This window comes from Gallinula chloropus (genome assembly GCF_964237585.1).
Source record: "Gallinula chloropus genome assembly, chromosome: 9".
NCBI classification, from domain to species: Eukaryota; Metazoa; Chordata; class Aves; order Gruiformes; family Rallidae; genus Gallinula; species Gallinula chloropus.
Window position 1 is genome coordinate 20777662 of NC_140094.1, and position 15610 is coordinate 20793271.

Genomic DNA, 15610 nt, shown 5'->3' on the forward strand with positions numbered 1-15610 from the left:
TTCAGCTGCACAGACTGGCTGAACAAATAAGAGGAGTATCCACTTACAACCTCTATTGAAGATCAATGATAAATCTGCTTGCAAACTGCGGGCCACTGGGCTGTTTGCATAAATAAGCATTAAAAGCAAGATGAAAAAAAGAGCTGGTCATATGCTCACTTAGGCTTTTGGGGGAAGGAAGTTTCACCCTTGTAATTTAGGACACACACTGTACAAAGTTTCTCTCTCCTCAGGCAAAATGAGTCGTGCCAGAACTCCCAGAGAATATTTCCAGTTAACATCAATTTGCCGGATGTCACAGACAAGTTTAATGAACAAAATGATAAATGTCTGTCAATGGCTTCATAAAGTCAATGAATTCTCTTTACAAAGAGCATACATAATGCACAGCTCTGCCTGAGGCACACACTACAGTTATTAGAGGTTTACTAGAGATCTTGATGTGGACAGTGAAAAGGTAATTTAACAACTTATACTAGTTAATTTGCTGATAAGTTACCTAAACAATTATCAATACGGTGATGATAGTATAAGCATGATTAAGCAAAAAAAACCTGTTCTGCAAGTTCAAAGGCCCTAAGATTAATTTTAAATTTTCTTTGAAAAGATAATGGCTTATTTGACAACTTCCAGTTGTAACAAGCTGTAAACCCAAAACCAATACAGTGTAACACTGAACTGTTTTAATTGTACATTGTAATGGCTATCAAAACAGCTTTTCCTTAATCATAATTATTATCTGAGTTTTAAGTGACAGCCAGGCCACTCTAGACAAGATATTACACTTCTGTCAAATCATTTTTACTTCAACTAAATTTGGGGTCAAAACTGACCTCAAAGTATCTTATGACACTTCCCTCCCTCTGCCACAGCTGTGAAAATAAGCTCCACTGGAAAACAGAACCTCCTTCCAGTCATCAGACAGCACTAAGAAACAGGGGGTCACCAGAAGCAGTTTTGCAAATGCAAAACAGTGATAGGGCATATATGTGACAATTTACAAGCAGAAAAAGGAAAAAAACCCACCCCACCATGCAGCAAAACCAGCCTGCAACTGACATGAGGAAGATAAAATAGTGGGAACATGGGAGTCAACACGAATTATGTAAATTTTAAATAGTAGAACAGTAAATTAATTAAAACAGAGAGGAAAAACCATCAAACTGAAAATGTTTTAAGGTGTACAAGCCAGTGTCTCTCAAAGTTTAAAAGAGCTGACAATCCCACTTCATAATTTTAGTGGGAGAAGGCTGACTGATGATTGCTACTTCAAAGCTTGAATAGACATAGAGAGCAAATTATTTTTCTAATCCTATTTTACCTTGTTTTGTCTTCAATCTGAAATAACTCAAAGGAGAGAAAAAAAGAAATCAAGAAAAAAAAATCAAAAGTCAAACTGCTCTTGACTGAAAGATTCAGAAAGATCTTTGGTGTAATTAAGATTCTGGAAGCGAGTTATGTGAATCTGTCAGGGTGTCCAAAGGTGAGCTAGTAAACGTGGTAAAATTTCACTGATCAATTAAAATTCCAACATTTTTTATACTGCTATAATTCTATCAATTTGCCAGTGATACCATTAATACATGAGGGGTTTGCATGAGAAATTCTGATCACATTGTCCTCATTTCTGTAGATCAGTGAAAACAGGATTATCAGAAGATGCCAAGAATCACATAGGAAGATGCAGAGTTGCTTCTGTTGACAGAATCCCCTCCAGTTTCCACCATTCATGCATCGCTATACACATGATATACATCACAAGCTGTAAAGACTTAGTTTAACTGCCCCCCAGCTATGTATTAAAAGAACACCAGATGACATGCTTAATGCTTGTAATAACTTTTCTGTACTGCTTAGCTCTGGTCAGTCAGGCAATTACTTCTTTCTGAACTGTCTCATACACAAATAATTTCAAAACGAAGCTTCTGCAGCTCAGAGCCAAAAAGCCAATTTCCAAAACACATTCAATCAATTATCACATTCAAAATCATAGTCTTAGCATGTTCTGAGGCTAGAAGTCTAGGACCAGGGAAGTTTTGCTGCTTTGCAATCAACATACCACTCAGGGTGGCCTGTAGCTAGACACACACACACTTCTTTCTAAAAATACTGCATTCATCCCACCTAAAGCTGGGATTCAGAAAAACCTGCCAATTTGGGGCAGAACAGGAAACTTACACAGAATGGAACCTGTGGCCCATTCCAACATTTACTTAAACAAGGGCTTGGCAAAATTGTTCCACATCTTAATACAGATTGAGTGAACTGCAACATTTTGAGACAAGCCCTGTTTTACCCCCAGTTCCTTTGCATAAACCAGTACCTAAGTAGTATTCTTCCCAAGATTCCATAGATGGGAAAGGATATCAAACACCCTCTCTGCAGTTAAAACCATGCTCTTCACAACAGATTTGTCATAATTCAGAAACATCAACAGTTACACCTAGCTGTCCAGAAAAATGTTACCAGGGGTATTCTGACAGGTGCCACTTTCACACAGTTCTTGTCAAAGGCTGAAGATGTAATTTGCTCAGTAGTATTCTACCACTGAAAAAAACTGCTAAAATAGAAGTTAAAGTGTAAGGTCTTGAGAGGAAAAGTGTCATTCTTGTCTACAGAAGGGGATGCTGAGTTGTTTGGGGTTTTTTTGATACTGAATTAACTGAGCAAATAGCTCTGGTTTTTCTTCTCATGTAGCAATGTTCCTTAAAAATGGTCACTGAGAGAATGGTTTAGTGTCTACTGAGGTATCTAAAGGCAGGATTTCCACACTTGCAGATTATTAAACATTTTTGCAGACTTTGGATTCTTGATTTTTCAATTTTTCTTTGCTTTTTTCTTTTACTTTTTACAAAAATAATTCCCTGGTTTACGTTACAGAAGGTAAAATTACACAGCCTGGCTGTTTCTTATACCTTCATTACTTTAAACCAATGCCCAGATTTAGTGAAAAGAAGAAATATCCTGGTGAAAACATTAAATAAGCATTTCTTTTCATTTCTCAAGATGACCTATGACGACTTCTTCAAACTAATCCCCTAGAAACACAGAGATGTAAGATATGGGTGGCACCCTCGTGCCATCATTCTCTTTTTCTGTATTAACAAAGTTAGTAAGGACAGGTTTTTAGAAGGAGCTGGGACACAGCGTATCCCATGTTCTGTGAGCCTTGCAAGCCTCCATGCTCATGATGGCAAGAAACTCTATTTAATGAGTTTTCTAGCTGTTTTCCAGTTTTATACAAACGTTCTTGTCTGTTCTCAGTTTTGCTAGAACTTGGTAATCAGTGCACTTCCATTTATTTCACATTCCAAAAGTCATTGCTTTCCTTAAAACTTTGTCAATGTACAAAACAACTTCATAAGATCATTTTCAAATAATTCATTGGACTAAGTGTGTATTCTTACTACTTCAGTCAGAAGAGGAAATCAGTTTATATAGGTATAAATGTAAGACTCACAATTACACAAGATTAAATAACTGTACTCCTTGATGACTCTTCCCCTCCCCAGTAGCTGCATCAGTAGCCCTTCCAGAGATGGTGATGTATTATCTTCATATATTGCAACTTTTGCTCATATTAATGATTAAATTCTGATCATAGTTTGGGATATAAAGTTTGTCAGCATTCCTATCTTTTATAACACAAGTGTATTGTCCATATTTAATTTCTCACATTACATTCTACTGCTTCAATATCCAGTAAATAAGAAGGTTCTCACTGAATTCTATCACAATTGCTGCAGGAAAGTGTTTGGGCTAGAAGCAAACATAACTTCCTCAAGCCTGAAATACAGTTTTCCCATTAACCAAACTCAGGCAGTACAGCAGGACTTTTAAAAGCTGTTTAGTAGCACAGAAATACTTGGCCACTCTGAAATCTTTACCCCATAAAACACAAAGATTGCACATTCTGTCATTCTGGGTAATGTTAATAAGAATCTAACTGACCTTCACAAACACACCACAGACCTATGTGCATCTGGGGGAAGCGGTACCTAAATCCTATCCCCCTAAGGTGCAGATGCACTGTTGAGACAGGAACCTCCTATCAGGAGTCCAACAGAGACAGCAACTGAGAACCACTTTGGAACAGGGCCTCGAGATAACTGTACTATCCAGATGCCACGTGGCTTATTTTCTCTTCATGAATATTCATGCTATCAAAAAGAACATCCACTCACCTAATGAGATCAAATTCAACGGGAAAACCTAAAACCCCACAACCAGCATTACTGTTAAAAATTACAAAACAGAGTAAAAGCAGTAAAGGAAACCTGTCTAGTACTGTTTATTCACATTCTCTAACATATTAGGAAGGTCACCTCCCTCCAAAACTTCTACATACAGGGGAAAAGAAAAAAAAAAATCCACAGAAGAAGCAGCTACAATAATTTCACAAAATCAGTCCTAGTTTCACAACCATCTAGGTCTGCTGTTTACCTCCATCTATTAAAAAAGTCACAATTTCATCCATACACACAAAAAAACCCCCATGTTTCCATTAAAGATGTAGGTTTTGGAAGGCTGCCAGATGGATTTCTAACTCCCAATACCAATCCAGTAGTGCAGTGGGGTTTTTTTTCTCCTCTAACTCAATTGCAGAGACAATCAACTTTAAAACGCAGAGGCTGCTTAAAATGCTGCTGCTAAAAAGCTACATAGATGTTGACCCCAGTAACTAATGTTGGCCATACAACCTACACTTACTCAACAGAATGTGGAGACCTGACATTGTTGATTACTTTTTCACTTAGGTGGTGATTACCAGTTATAAAGACTGGAAGTAATCAATCCCAATTTAACAGCTGGGCCTATTGATGAAACAAAAAAAAACAATGCAAAACTAAACAAAAGATTATGCCCACAATTTTGGAGGTAAGATGTGGAAAAATATGAAATCATGAGGAAAACACACAAAAACGTAAGCACAAATTTGTCCAACAATGGAAACGACCATATTTCTGTAGGAAAATGCTTAGTAACTTTTAAATTCCTCCTCCAAGATTCTCTTTTGTCATTGTCTTAAATTGTTCTGCACACCATCAATAGCCACAGCTGTTAAATTGTGAAGACGTGACAAGAAGTCTCTAGGCAAACAACTGCTCAGAGTGAGATCCTTTTCTTTAGGATAATCAGAGCTGGCTGACAAAAGGGGGCCTTACTGAATGCCCTTTCAACAATTTCTACACCAAGAAATACAGAGAGAGGGAGGGGGAAGAAAAGGAGCAGTGGGGGGAGCACCACACTGCAAGAACAGAACAGCATCCTTTGCTGCTGCACATTGCTTTGCAAGTAGAAGAGAAATCACAATAGTTTAGTGCACGTATCACACACAGAACTTGCACCAGGTAACAACTGAGTGCCTTTAGGCAGAGCTCTGAACAGCGTCTAGCATGGTACCATGTTTTCCTTCAACATTTCTCACATAGGTGAAAGTTTTATTAGCTGCAGAGTCCACTGCCTGTAACACTGAGCATTCTTTTAAAAAAGAAGCTGGTAAAAACTTTATACATTATAAAGTTACAGTGACAAAAACTAGTAAAATCTGTGACAGCTTTGGCCTCACTAGCTAGGAGGAAAAGCAAGGGCATGAAATAAATGCCTTCATTTGGTATTATGCTTGACACAAATTTCAAACTGAGGTGTTGAAGAGACCTTACAGAAGCCTACTTCTCTAGTATCCTGGCAGTGGAAACAAAAACTGTCCATGTGCAGTAAGTTTCATTCATTTTTTGTCCTGGCAACAATATAAATGCCCATCACTCAGTCTGTTGAAGAGCTCTTACAAGTGCAGACCCAGTCACTGCTGAAAGAATAAGGACTGCCCCCATGCCGGGGTTGGGGGGGGGGGAGAAGAAGAGTTAAAAAAAAAAAGGTAGCTACTGGCTATGACTTAAAAAGATATTAGCAACTTCTTCAGTAACTGTCCTCCCCTTAATACTGTAGTTTAAATGCACCAAAGACCAGCCACTCTCAACTTAGAAACAGATTCTCCTCTTAAGACATTCAGATCAACTAATCAAAGCAATGAGGCAGCACTAGTAAAAACCTGAAACAAAAGCTCTTCAACCCGTCTGTAACCACACCAGCTCTACAACATTAAGGCTTTCCTATCTCCTAATACAAAACCATTCACCATTTCACTTCCACCTCAGTCAAAACCCACCTCTGCAACCAAACGGATCCTTCCATTCAGAATTTGTTCCTCTCACCATTACTACTGAAATCATTAAACACAGCTTTGAGCTCTGCCTGTGTTTGGAAGACACCTGAATTGACAAACTCAACACAAAATGAAAAGTCTATTGTTAGATCACAGCTATTAATCCCTTAATTTAAGGCAGAAGGGCAAAACTTTTGCCTACACATGTTCCATAAATTCTGTAGTCTGAGGAACCCTTATTTTTGCAGGTCTAAGTTTCAGTAGCCTTCCTCCGTCCCTACTAAGCCTTCCCAACTCCACATCATTCCTCTCAGTCACACCAGTGCAGTCACTGTGAGTGGCTCTGTGACAAACCCCATCAGGGAACTCATTTGGGTTAAACACAGTCTTTTGTTTTAATTCTATTATTTTAAGCCAGATCAGTTCCCTGCTCAGTTAGCCACACATGCAGCTGTGCCCACACAAGGAAGGGCACAACGCAAAATGGGAACAAACAGCTGGAACTGCTAGGAAAACATGATTGTCAGAGTACAGAATAAGGCTCAGCTGGATCCATCCTTAAGTGCAAATATTTAAAAGCAGAGCAAAAGGAATTGTTAGGATATCAAAACATAAATGTAACCAATTATTGGAACCAGAAGTCACGTCACTGCCACAGCAGGTAAGCAGAATTACACTCTCCACAAAGCACAGCCTCTAGCGTAAAAGGCCCAGCATTTCACAACCGGCAGTGCAGCCTGCACACAGCTCCTTTCTCTCCAGGAGCACGTTCCCAGAACCCTTCTGCTTGCATAACCTTTCACTCTTGTGAAACGCAGAAACCTGCACACGAAGCATTGGGCTTATGTTTCCTGTAATTCACAACGAGCAGAATCAATTCAGGCAAGTTACAAGATGAGAACGAGTTATCTAGGAATGCTCCAACACAGCTGTAGATACCCCATCCGACCGCCTTAAAACTTCAATTTCCACTTTTTTTGTAAAAAGGAAATAAATAACGAACATCCTGCCCAAGAACTGCCCAAAGCCCATGTTACTGGCTTCAGAACATGATCCACCAAAGCCCATGTTACTGGCTTCAGAACATGATCCACCTTCCCAATTTTTTTCTTAACACTATCTATTGGAAGTCTAGCTTTATTTTTAGACAAAAATCTTACTTAACTGTGGTTAAATAGTTGGAATTTTAAAACGCAGAAATAAAAAAAAAATACTCAGCATGTTTATTTTTTGCTGATTCAAGTTGTACCAAAAATGCTTATACCTTCTCCACAGTCTGCATTCCTTTTATATTTCGTTAAACAAGACATCTCTTAGGAGCATCGGCAGCAACAAGTTGAATTTGGAGTAAGTCATACTCTTCTTCATTTTAATTTTAACCCCACGTGCTACCCTGAAAGAACCACACTGGAATGTACCCCTCTCCCCACATCAATTACGCTGCTTTGGAAGCAATTACAAGCATGTACTGAAACGAATATTTATTTTTACCTAAGCAATACCTCAGCCCCATAGTTTCCTTTTAAAAAGTAGGGGGATCTCACCGAAAAAAAGCCCTAAATTAGTCAAATTCTTTTGTGCATGGATGAACAACAGGAAAGCAAAGCCTTGGGGCCTCTGGGGAGGAACCCTGTCCCTGCAGACCTACTCTGATGTGCTCAGGAGATAAGGCTCCATAGTGACACTTAAGGAAAGGCCTGCTCACATTTGAATTTCTGCATTCCTCAAGAACAATTCATGGCAATCACTAACTTTGCAGAGGAGCTACATGAAAGCTTTGGCCAATGAATGAGGGTCATCTGCTCTTTATCACAAGGGTAAACCTCATCCTGGCCAGTTTCTAACCTTTTAACCCTGTGAATTCTTAATTTGCACATGAATAATGGAATTCTTGCCAAGAGTGCAACCTTCAGCTTCCAGTTCCTAACTTTAGAAACCAAGACCTGATCTCCTTGTGTGTTCAAACCTTAAACTCTTGGACAGATTAAAGTTTTTGATTTCCAAATGCAACACTAAACATTACAATCCCGAAGCAAAAGATAAGCTTACTGGCAAAAGCTCTGACCAAGCAAAGTAAAAGAACATCCTCGCACCCTGCTGCTACCAGAGACTGAAGAGAGCATTTGCTTTTTTTCCTCCAAAGAAAGAATGCCCATTTAATGCCTATTCTCCACCTGTTTAATATGTATAGTTCCTTCTGTACCCTGACCACAAAGTAATTTGCCTTTGCAGCACCGACAACTGCCTCTAAACAAAATTATAAGCCTATAAAATTCCCCACAAGACTTTAATTAATTTCACTTAAAACATCCACAAAGTTCAACCAACTCATGATAGCAGAGAGAAACAGTGTAAAAGGGAGTTATACAACAAATTTTGCACGTGTTTTAGTGGGTTAAAAATATAACAGTACAAATTACTGCCTTATTTCACAGCTTTACAGTAAAGATGACATTCTGAAACTGGTCAAATTGGAATATGACTGAAAACTGCTAGGTAGGGTAACTGCATGTTTGGCCACTAGTTAACCACTTAATCGCTAAGTCAACAACACCTACTGTGATCATTATGGATCCACTATCTCTTCCAGTTTTCTCCAGCAGCCATAGGAAACCTTTCAAGTATTCAAAGATGAAAAAGAAACCTTTTGTCACTCTTGCAGGGGAGAGGAGAAAGAGAAAAGAAAGGGGGGAGGAAAAAAAAAAAAAAAGATGCAAAACAAGAGTTTCACTCCCCAGCATGCAATCTATTGGTTCACAGCTCTTCCTCGGTGAAAATCTGTCATTATCAAAGACAAAGCAAAATTTCTGGTGAGATAATATGCATGGAAGAAAACAAACATTTATGTAAGTTCAGTACCATCTGAACAAATCCAGATACTATTACCCAGTAATACAGTCCTTTGTGCTCTTCCAGCACTCCAACACTGAGTACAGACTTTATCCTGCCATGTGTCTGATTTAAAGTGGCACTGAACTTTCCACAGTCCTACACACAGCATCCATCAACCATTGTTTTACTTTATAAACAACAACAGAATTCCTAGCCTCCTAAGAAAGATTTTCTTGTATCAGTTTATTCATGGTACTGACGTGTTGAAATCTAAGAATGTGCATTTAAATGTCAACAATACTAATCAAATTTTCATCATTTCTTCAGAAGTATCCAAGAACTGCTAGATCTATTAATGATGCATGTGAGCGAGAAGCCATGATACAAAGTAAGTAGTAGTGTGGTTTTTTTAATCCAGAGTTCACAGCTCAGCATCTTACAGCATGTGAAAAACTCATCGCTTACTTGGGAGCCACCTGCAGGTTTTCAACTGCCCAATGCTCTAGCTCACTGAATAAAGTACTTCACACCTTCCCGGGGTATCTTATGGACAGTTTTTATAATCAGTTCAGAAGCACACAGAGAACACCAGAGCAAACAAATATTAACATCCATACACTTTTTAACACAAGCTAATGTACCCATTACATTAGTTCGCTTCAGAGGGGATTTGCTCAAACTTGCGATTTACCGCTACGGAAACTGAACATTAGTTGCATCAGCACCACAGGTTTGTGCAACTTGCTAAGGGAGTTGAGGAGGTTAAAGGAAGCCTTTTCCTATTAGATTATGTTCATTGGTTCGGTTCTATTACAGAGCGAAGATGAGAAGACTACTTAAAAGTGCTATCCTTTCTTTGCACTGACTCCATGCGCTTTGGAAAGGGAAAGAGGTAGCATTGTAGGAGCAGCCTACTGGCAAAGCTCTGCACTAGTGTGGAAAAAGGTATGGCATTCAGTTCCTAACACACATCTCTTGGTGAATACATTTAAAGATGCTAGGAAAACAGCAACACACACTTAGGGTCAGACTATTAAAGCCATATAAGCACTTACACACAACTATTTCCTTCTCCATTCATCCAGTGGTAGGGAGGCACCCTAGAAATGTGTCTCCCACTTCCTAGTGGAACCATATAACAGGCCCTTATGGTTGGTTCCAGAGGATCCTGAAGCAGTTCCAAAAAGGACAGGACCTGCATCTGTTTGGCTGAACACACATGTCAAAAAAGCAACAGCTTGGTAATTTAACTTTCATGGTTGCCCAGAAAGCCTTTCCCCTTCCACACACAGACATCTCTGCTACTGTTGTGCCCTGCCCCAAAATGGCAACAGCACAACCTCAAGCTATTGAACAAGGAACAGTAATTTCATCAGATTTGTACACAACCCTTGTAAATCCGCCTGAACAGCACTTGAGAAACAAGACGCAGGACTTCTGCAGCAGGCTGCCAAACACAGCTCTGCATCACCACCTGCTCCGGAGATCACTGACCCCCCATGAGCCACCCCCATAAGGCGCCACTGCCCAAGAGATCTCACAGGTGGCTGGGCTGTTCCTGCACATCAGGGACTCAAAAAGGGGCCACCACAGGTTTTGCTCATAGTATTTATGCATTTAAAAGGAAACAAAGGTTCTGCAGGAAATCAACTTGCTCTTTGCTTTTGTCTTTTCAGGTAGACAATCAAAGGAATAGATGTTTGTGTACTGTTCAGGGAATTGCTGTCACAGTCAGGAGCAGATGAATAAAGCAGAGCTGGAACTTACTTGCTAGCGTGAGGTGGCTTTTTTGACTGAGAATGGCCCCGTATTTGTTCAGAGCTAAGCACTGGTAAAATCCTTCATCGGACAGCTCTCCTTTCTTTCCTTCCACCTCACTGATATATAACGAGCCATTGGATAAAGCGTAGATCCGTTCGTTTTCAGATACTTTGCCTCCATTTTTCAGCCACGTAATAGTTATGGGAGCTTCACCACGGGCCTGGCAGTCTAAAACCACTGGATCCTTCCTCGAGACTGTAACGTCCTGGGGCTCCTTCACAAAAAACAGTTCACTAAAGCACCACACTCCTAAGGGAGACAGAAAGATTTTGCCTGTGAGCACAGACGGGCAAGTTAACCAAGTGCACTTGGGAGCAGCGAGCGACCGTGCTGAACCCACAGCACGAGGTGCAGCCCCCGCTGCTACCGGCCCCGAGCTCTCTCAGCCCCCAAACTTAGGAAACTCTGGCAAAAAACTACGGTGCCGACTTCAGGTGAGGCAAAGCCATCAGGCTGCGAAACACCCTGGCGCATTGTGTGAAGCGGCTGGAGAACCAGAGCCTTAAACACCCGCGCAGCCATAACCACCTCGCCTCAGCACAGGAGGCGTCGAGGTAAGCCCGCGGGACGGGACGGGACGGGCGGCGGGCACGGTGCCGCCGCCAGCCCTGAGGCGCTCAGACTGCCACACAGGTGCGACCGTTACTGCTGCCGGGGCAGCGCCGCCCAGGGAGCCGGGGCGCCCGAGCCGCTCGCTAATTTTACAAGCCTGCCAAAGGAGCCGGAGCGGGGCGGGTCGTAAAAAGGCTAATTTTACAAGGAATCGTTAGCGAGAGCCCCGCGCGGGGGAGCGGAGGGACGGCGAACCGCCCGCCTGGCCTCGCCGCCCGGCCCTCACAAGCCCCCACCCCGCGCCGGAGCGCGCGAGGGCGCGGGCGCGTGGCTAATTAACGGTCGCTCACCGCCTAACGCGGCGGCGGGGAAGCGACCCGCCGCGCGCCGCCCCCCTCACCCCCCAGGAGCGAGGCCCCCCGCAGCCCGCTCGCGCCCCCTGCCGGCGGGGCGCCCGGCAGCCCCCTCGCGCCGCCCGCCCCGTCGCGTCGCGAACAAAGCGCGGGGCCGCGGCCGGTTCCCGCTCCGGCCGGTCCCGCCGATGCCGGATAAATACAGCCACGTGCGGCGGAACGGGACCGGGGCGCGGGCGGACAATGGGCCTTCGGGGCGCGGGGCGGGCGGACTTACCTGGCAGCGGGAGCAGCAGCGGGAACAGCAGCGCCCGCAGCAGCGCCCGGCGGCGGAGCGGCGCCATTTAGCGGGAGGCGGCTGGCATGCCCCGCCGGCCGCCGCGAGAGAGACCGGTCAGCGGGCGAGGGGAGGAGACAGGGGACGGACGGAGCGGCCCCGGCGCGCCCGTCCCGGCCCTACTCTCCGCATCTCGTCTCCATTGGCCTTTGGGGAGGAGAGGGGCGAGGGGCCGGGCTGGGCGGGGGGGCGGAGGGAGGGACGCCGCTGGACGGGGCGGGGCGGGGGGCCGCGGCGGACAATACCCCGGGCGAGGGCGGCCGGCGGGACCCGCTGGCCCCGCGCACGAGGGGCGACCAGCTCCGGCGCCATCTGCGCCGGACGCGGGGGACTGGGCGGCCGGGTCGGGGGAGCGCCGACGCTGCCCCGGAGCCGCGGCCGCTCTCGGACGGCGGCGCCCCGCCAGCGCCGGGACCCGACGGCAGCCCCCCGCCCGGGACAGCCGAGAGCCGGCCCGCCGCCGGTGTTCCCGCCGTGCCTCGTCCCGGGGCACTGGCCCCCGGCGCTCTCCGCACCGGCATAGGGAGCATCTGCAAAACGCCCGCTCACCCCGACCCGGCTTTACCAAAGGCCTGGAGCAGAACCTGAGCTGCCCCACGGCACATCCAGCCGGGCGAGGGGCCGGCCGGAGCAGCGTGCGGGGGAGGCTGCAGCGCCCAATGCAGGTGCAGTAACGCCCAGGCCTGGTGGAGCATCCCCACACCCTTCTGAAGGCCAGAGGAGGAACTAATCAGCAAGGGAGCGCCTGTTCATCAATGGCTGTCACTGATCCCTCCATACAGCACCAAGAAACCTGCTTCCCCGGGGCCGCACCAGGCCCTGCTCTGGGGTCTCCCCCAGAAAGCTAAATTCAAGCTGTTCTCTGCGAAGATACAGCTTGCTGAAAGCAGCCAGAACTGCCAACACAGGGCTGAGAATCATGCTATCAACACACTGAGGGTATCGTGACATCAAATGTTGCCACTGCCAGCTACATTGTCAGCTGTACCCAGTTCTACTCCGGGGGTGCAGGCAGTGATTTCTAAGCTCGTTTCTGTCTGTTCAGACTCAGGTTTCTAAAGTTACCATGTAGGAAGGCATCTTCTTACTCAGCAGATTTGCCCCCTGTTTGCTTTCATTGTGAGAGCTGCTGACTTCAGTGACAGGCAAGTTTTGACTGCTTTTTGTTCCTGCCAGCACTGCAAAGCTCACAGAGCTGCGAGCTGGCAGCCAAACTTTGCCCCTTCTGCTGCATCATCACTAGGAACTGCCACAGCCTCAGTCAGTGGCTCCACTGAAAGCCTGGAGGAGAAAATCAGAGCTATAGAAACAAGATGTAAGCCACAGTTTTAGTTTCCTTGTCAAAAATACACAAGCAGAATAAAAGAGCTTTCGGGAAAGGTAATTAGGCAATATTTGCTTTACATGCAAATCAGTTACCCAAAAGGTAGTGAAGCGGCTTCATGGTCACTTTGCAAAGCAGAACTACATGGGCACACTTTGGTGTCCAAATAGCACTAAACACAGCAACAGGATCCACTGGACCCAGTATGTTTTAATTTTCCTCAGTGTTTTACTTTGCCCAGTCACAAAAGCATGAACTATGAAAAAAAGGGGTAACTTGCAAGCAAGTTTTATATACTATTTTTGAGTATTAACAATTAAATGTTCCTTCTTTCTTGTGGCAAACTCACCACTTCCCTCTGCAGCTCACACTGGTACTGTATTCTGTATTCTCTTGGGCTAAACTCTAGTTCATCAGAGTGACCTCAATCTGAGATTTCCTAGATGACCTCAGCACATCTAGAAGTCACAACACAGCAACAGGGAATGCAGTACCCGCTAGCACTTCTATGCCACGAGCTTTGGTCAATAGCTGGAGAGGCTGAAACTGTCCCTGCTTAGAGGTAGTGTTACTTCCCTGCAGCCCTTGGCTCTCTGCAGCAGGGCACTGCTTCCCACAGGCACCCACGGGTGGCTGTGCTGGCTGTACTGCCCGGCACCGGACACTGTCCCACCCATCCCAGCAGGGACACCTCCTTGCCCAATTCAAGCAGGACTTAGTCCTAGTGGACCAGAGGACAAAAAAACCTACCCATCCAACCAAAGACAAAGAGCAAGTGCCAGTTTAGTTCTACTTGTGGGCTGGTTTCCATTAGCTGTGTGTGCTCACTGCTGCATTCTGCTGGGGCAGGGAAAACGCTCTGCTGTCTCCCTGGACTACGCTGTGCCAGCAGGAGGTTTTGACTTGTGAGATCAAATGCAATATTTGTCTTAAAAGGCTTAAGAAAGCAAAGTGCTTCCCTCTGGAGCGCTCCCTGTGCCTGGGTCTGGGCAGCTGCAAACACCAGTATTTCTATTTCCACATTTCTATTGAGCAAAACAAATAATGAATTGCTTACTAAAATTAAGCAGTCCTATAACTAGATAAGCATAAACTCTCTTCCTTAATTTGTCAGAAGTCATTATTTTAACACATTTTCCAGTAATTAATTGGATTAGAGATAGTGCAGACCTGTGATAACGTATCTGACTTCATACTTCACACTGCAAGCTGATAAACCCATTGAACCACAGTTTAAAGGCACTGCCAGCCACAACTTTGTCAAATACAGCATGGTAGTAAATATGGAGCCAATAAACACAATTATCTACTTGGCTAAATGTCTCACAGCAGCATTATCTTGAGAAAGCCAGAATGGCAGTCCAGGATGAGTACAGGATACTTCCAGCCAACGTAAACAGAGCTATTCCTACTTTGCTGCAGGGCAGCAATTTTTCTTCTGTCACCAACACAGACCTCTTTGCTTGCCTCAATCTGTATTTTTGGCATATGTGGGAAACTGTGCAAACTTCCCCAGTTTTTGTGGTTCTTTTCAGACCCATACAAACCCTTTTCTGTGCTTGCTATTAGATTTTGGGGTCTGAAAACAAGCTGCAAACATCTTTCAAAGAAGTAATAAATCGTAATACTTCAGCAATCTGTTCCTCAATACCTTAAAGCTCAAGTCAGGAGTAAGAGCCCTCTTTGAAGTGCTACCAACAGCTGGAATAACAGCATGCTGCCCAGGTTGCTGTAAGTAAATAACCTGATTTACCTCGTGCTGCATTTCATCTTCAGTCCTGACAAACTCAGTTTATTTGTTTCCTGAAGAGAAAGACTTTAAAAATCAGATTGTCATGAACAGATCTAGCTCAGGGCTTTGCACCACTGCATGTGTGTGAGGGCAGCTCTCACCCAGGACTGCTAAGCTGGGCTCAGGCCATAACATGGAATTTGGGTCTCATTTTGAACCAAGGAAGAGAGAGAGGAACTTTCCAAAGGTGAATGAAGTCCCATAACCACAGTGTTCATACACATTGTGTCTGAAGTGCTACCACCACCTCTAGAAGGGGAACTAATAGGCAGGATTGTGCCCTGAGATGGAACGTAGCAGCCCCAGGAAGAGGAAAGAAGCTGAAAATTCACCTGTAACTGGAGCTTCACACGGTGAACTCTCTATTTACGAGGTCTCTGCAGCCACATGCCCAGGGTGGAGAATGCAGTTTCTTTCCATGTTAGAATAAGAC

General features: G+C 44.4%; 1 protein-coding gene across 1 annotated transcript in view; it reads right to left on the reverse strand.

The window, feature by feature from the left end:
• Nucleotides 1-12068, reverse strand: part of PRTG (protogenin) — a gene marked incomplete at both ends in the record, with an annotated part of 78068 nt that extends 66000 nt beyond the window's left edge. The window contains 2 exons of the mRNA XM_084268266.1: nt 10766-11068; nt 12002-12068. Coding sequence (XP_084124392.1) covers nt 10766-11068; nt 12002-12068 — 370 coding nt within the window. The remainder of the gene's footprint in view (nt 1-10765; nt 11069-12001) is intronic.
• Between the last annotated feature and the right edge of the window lie 3542 nt (nt 12069-15610).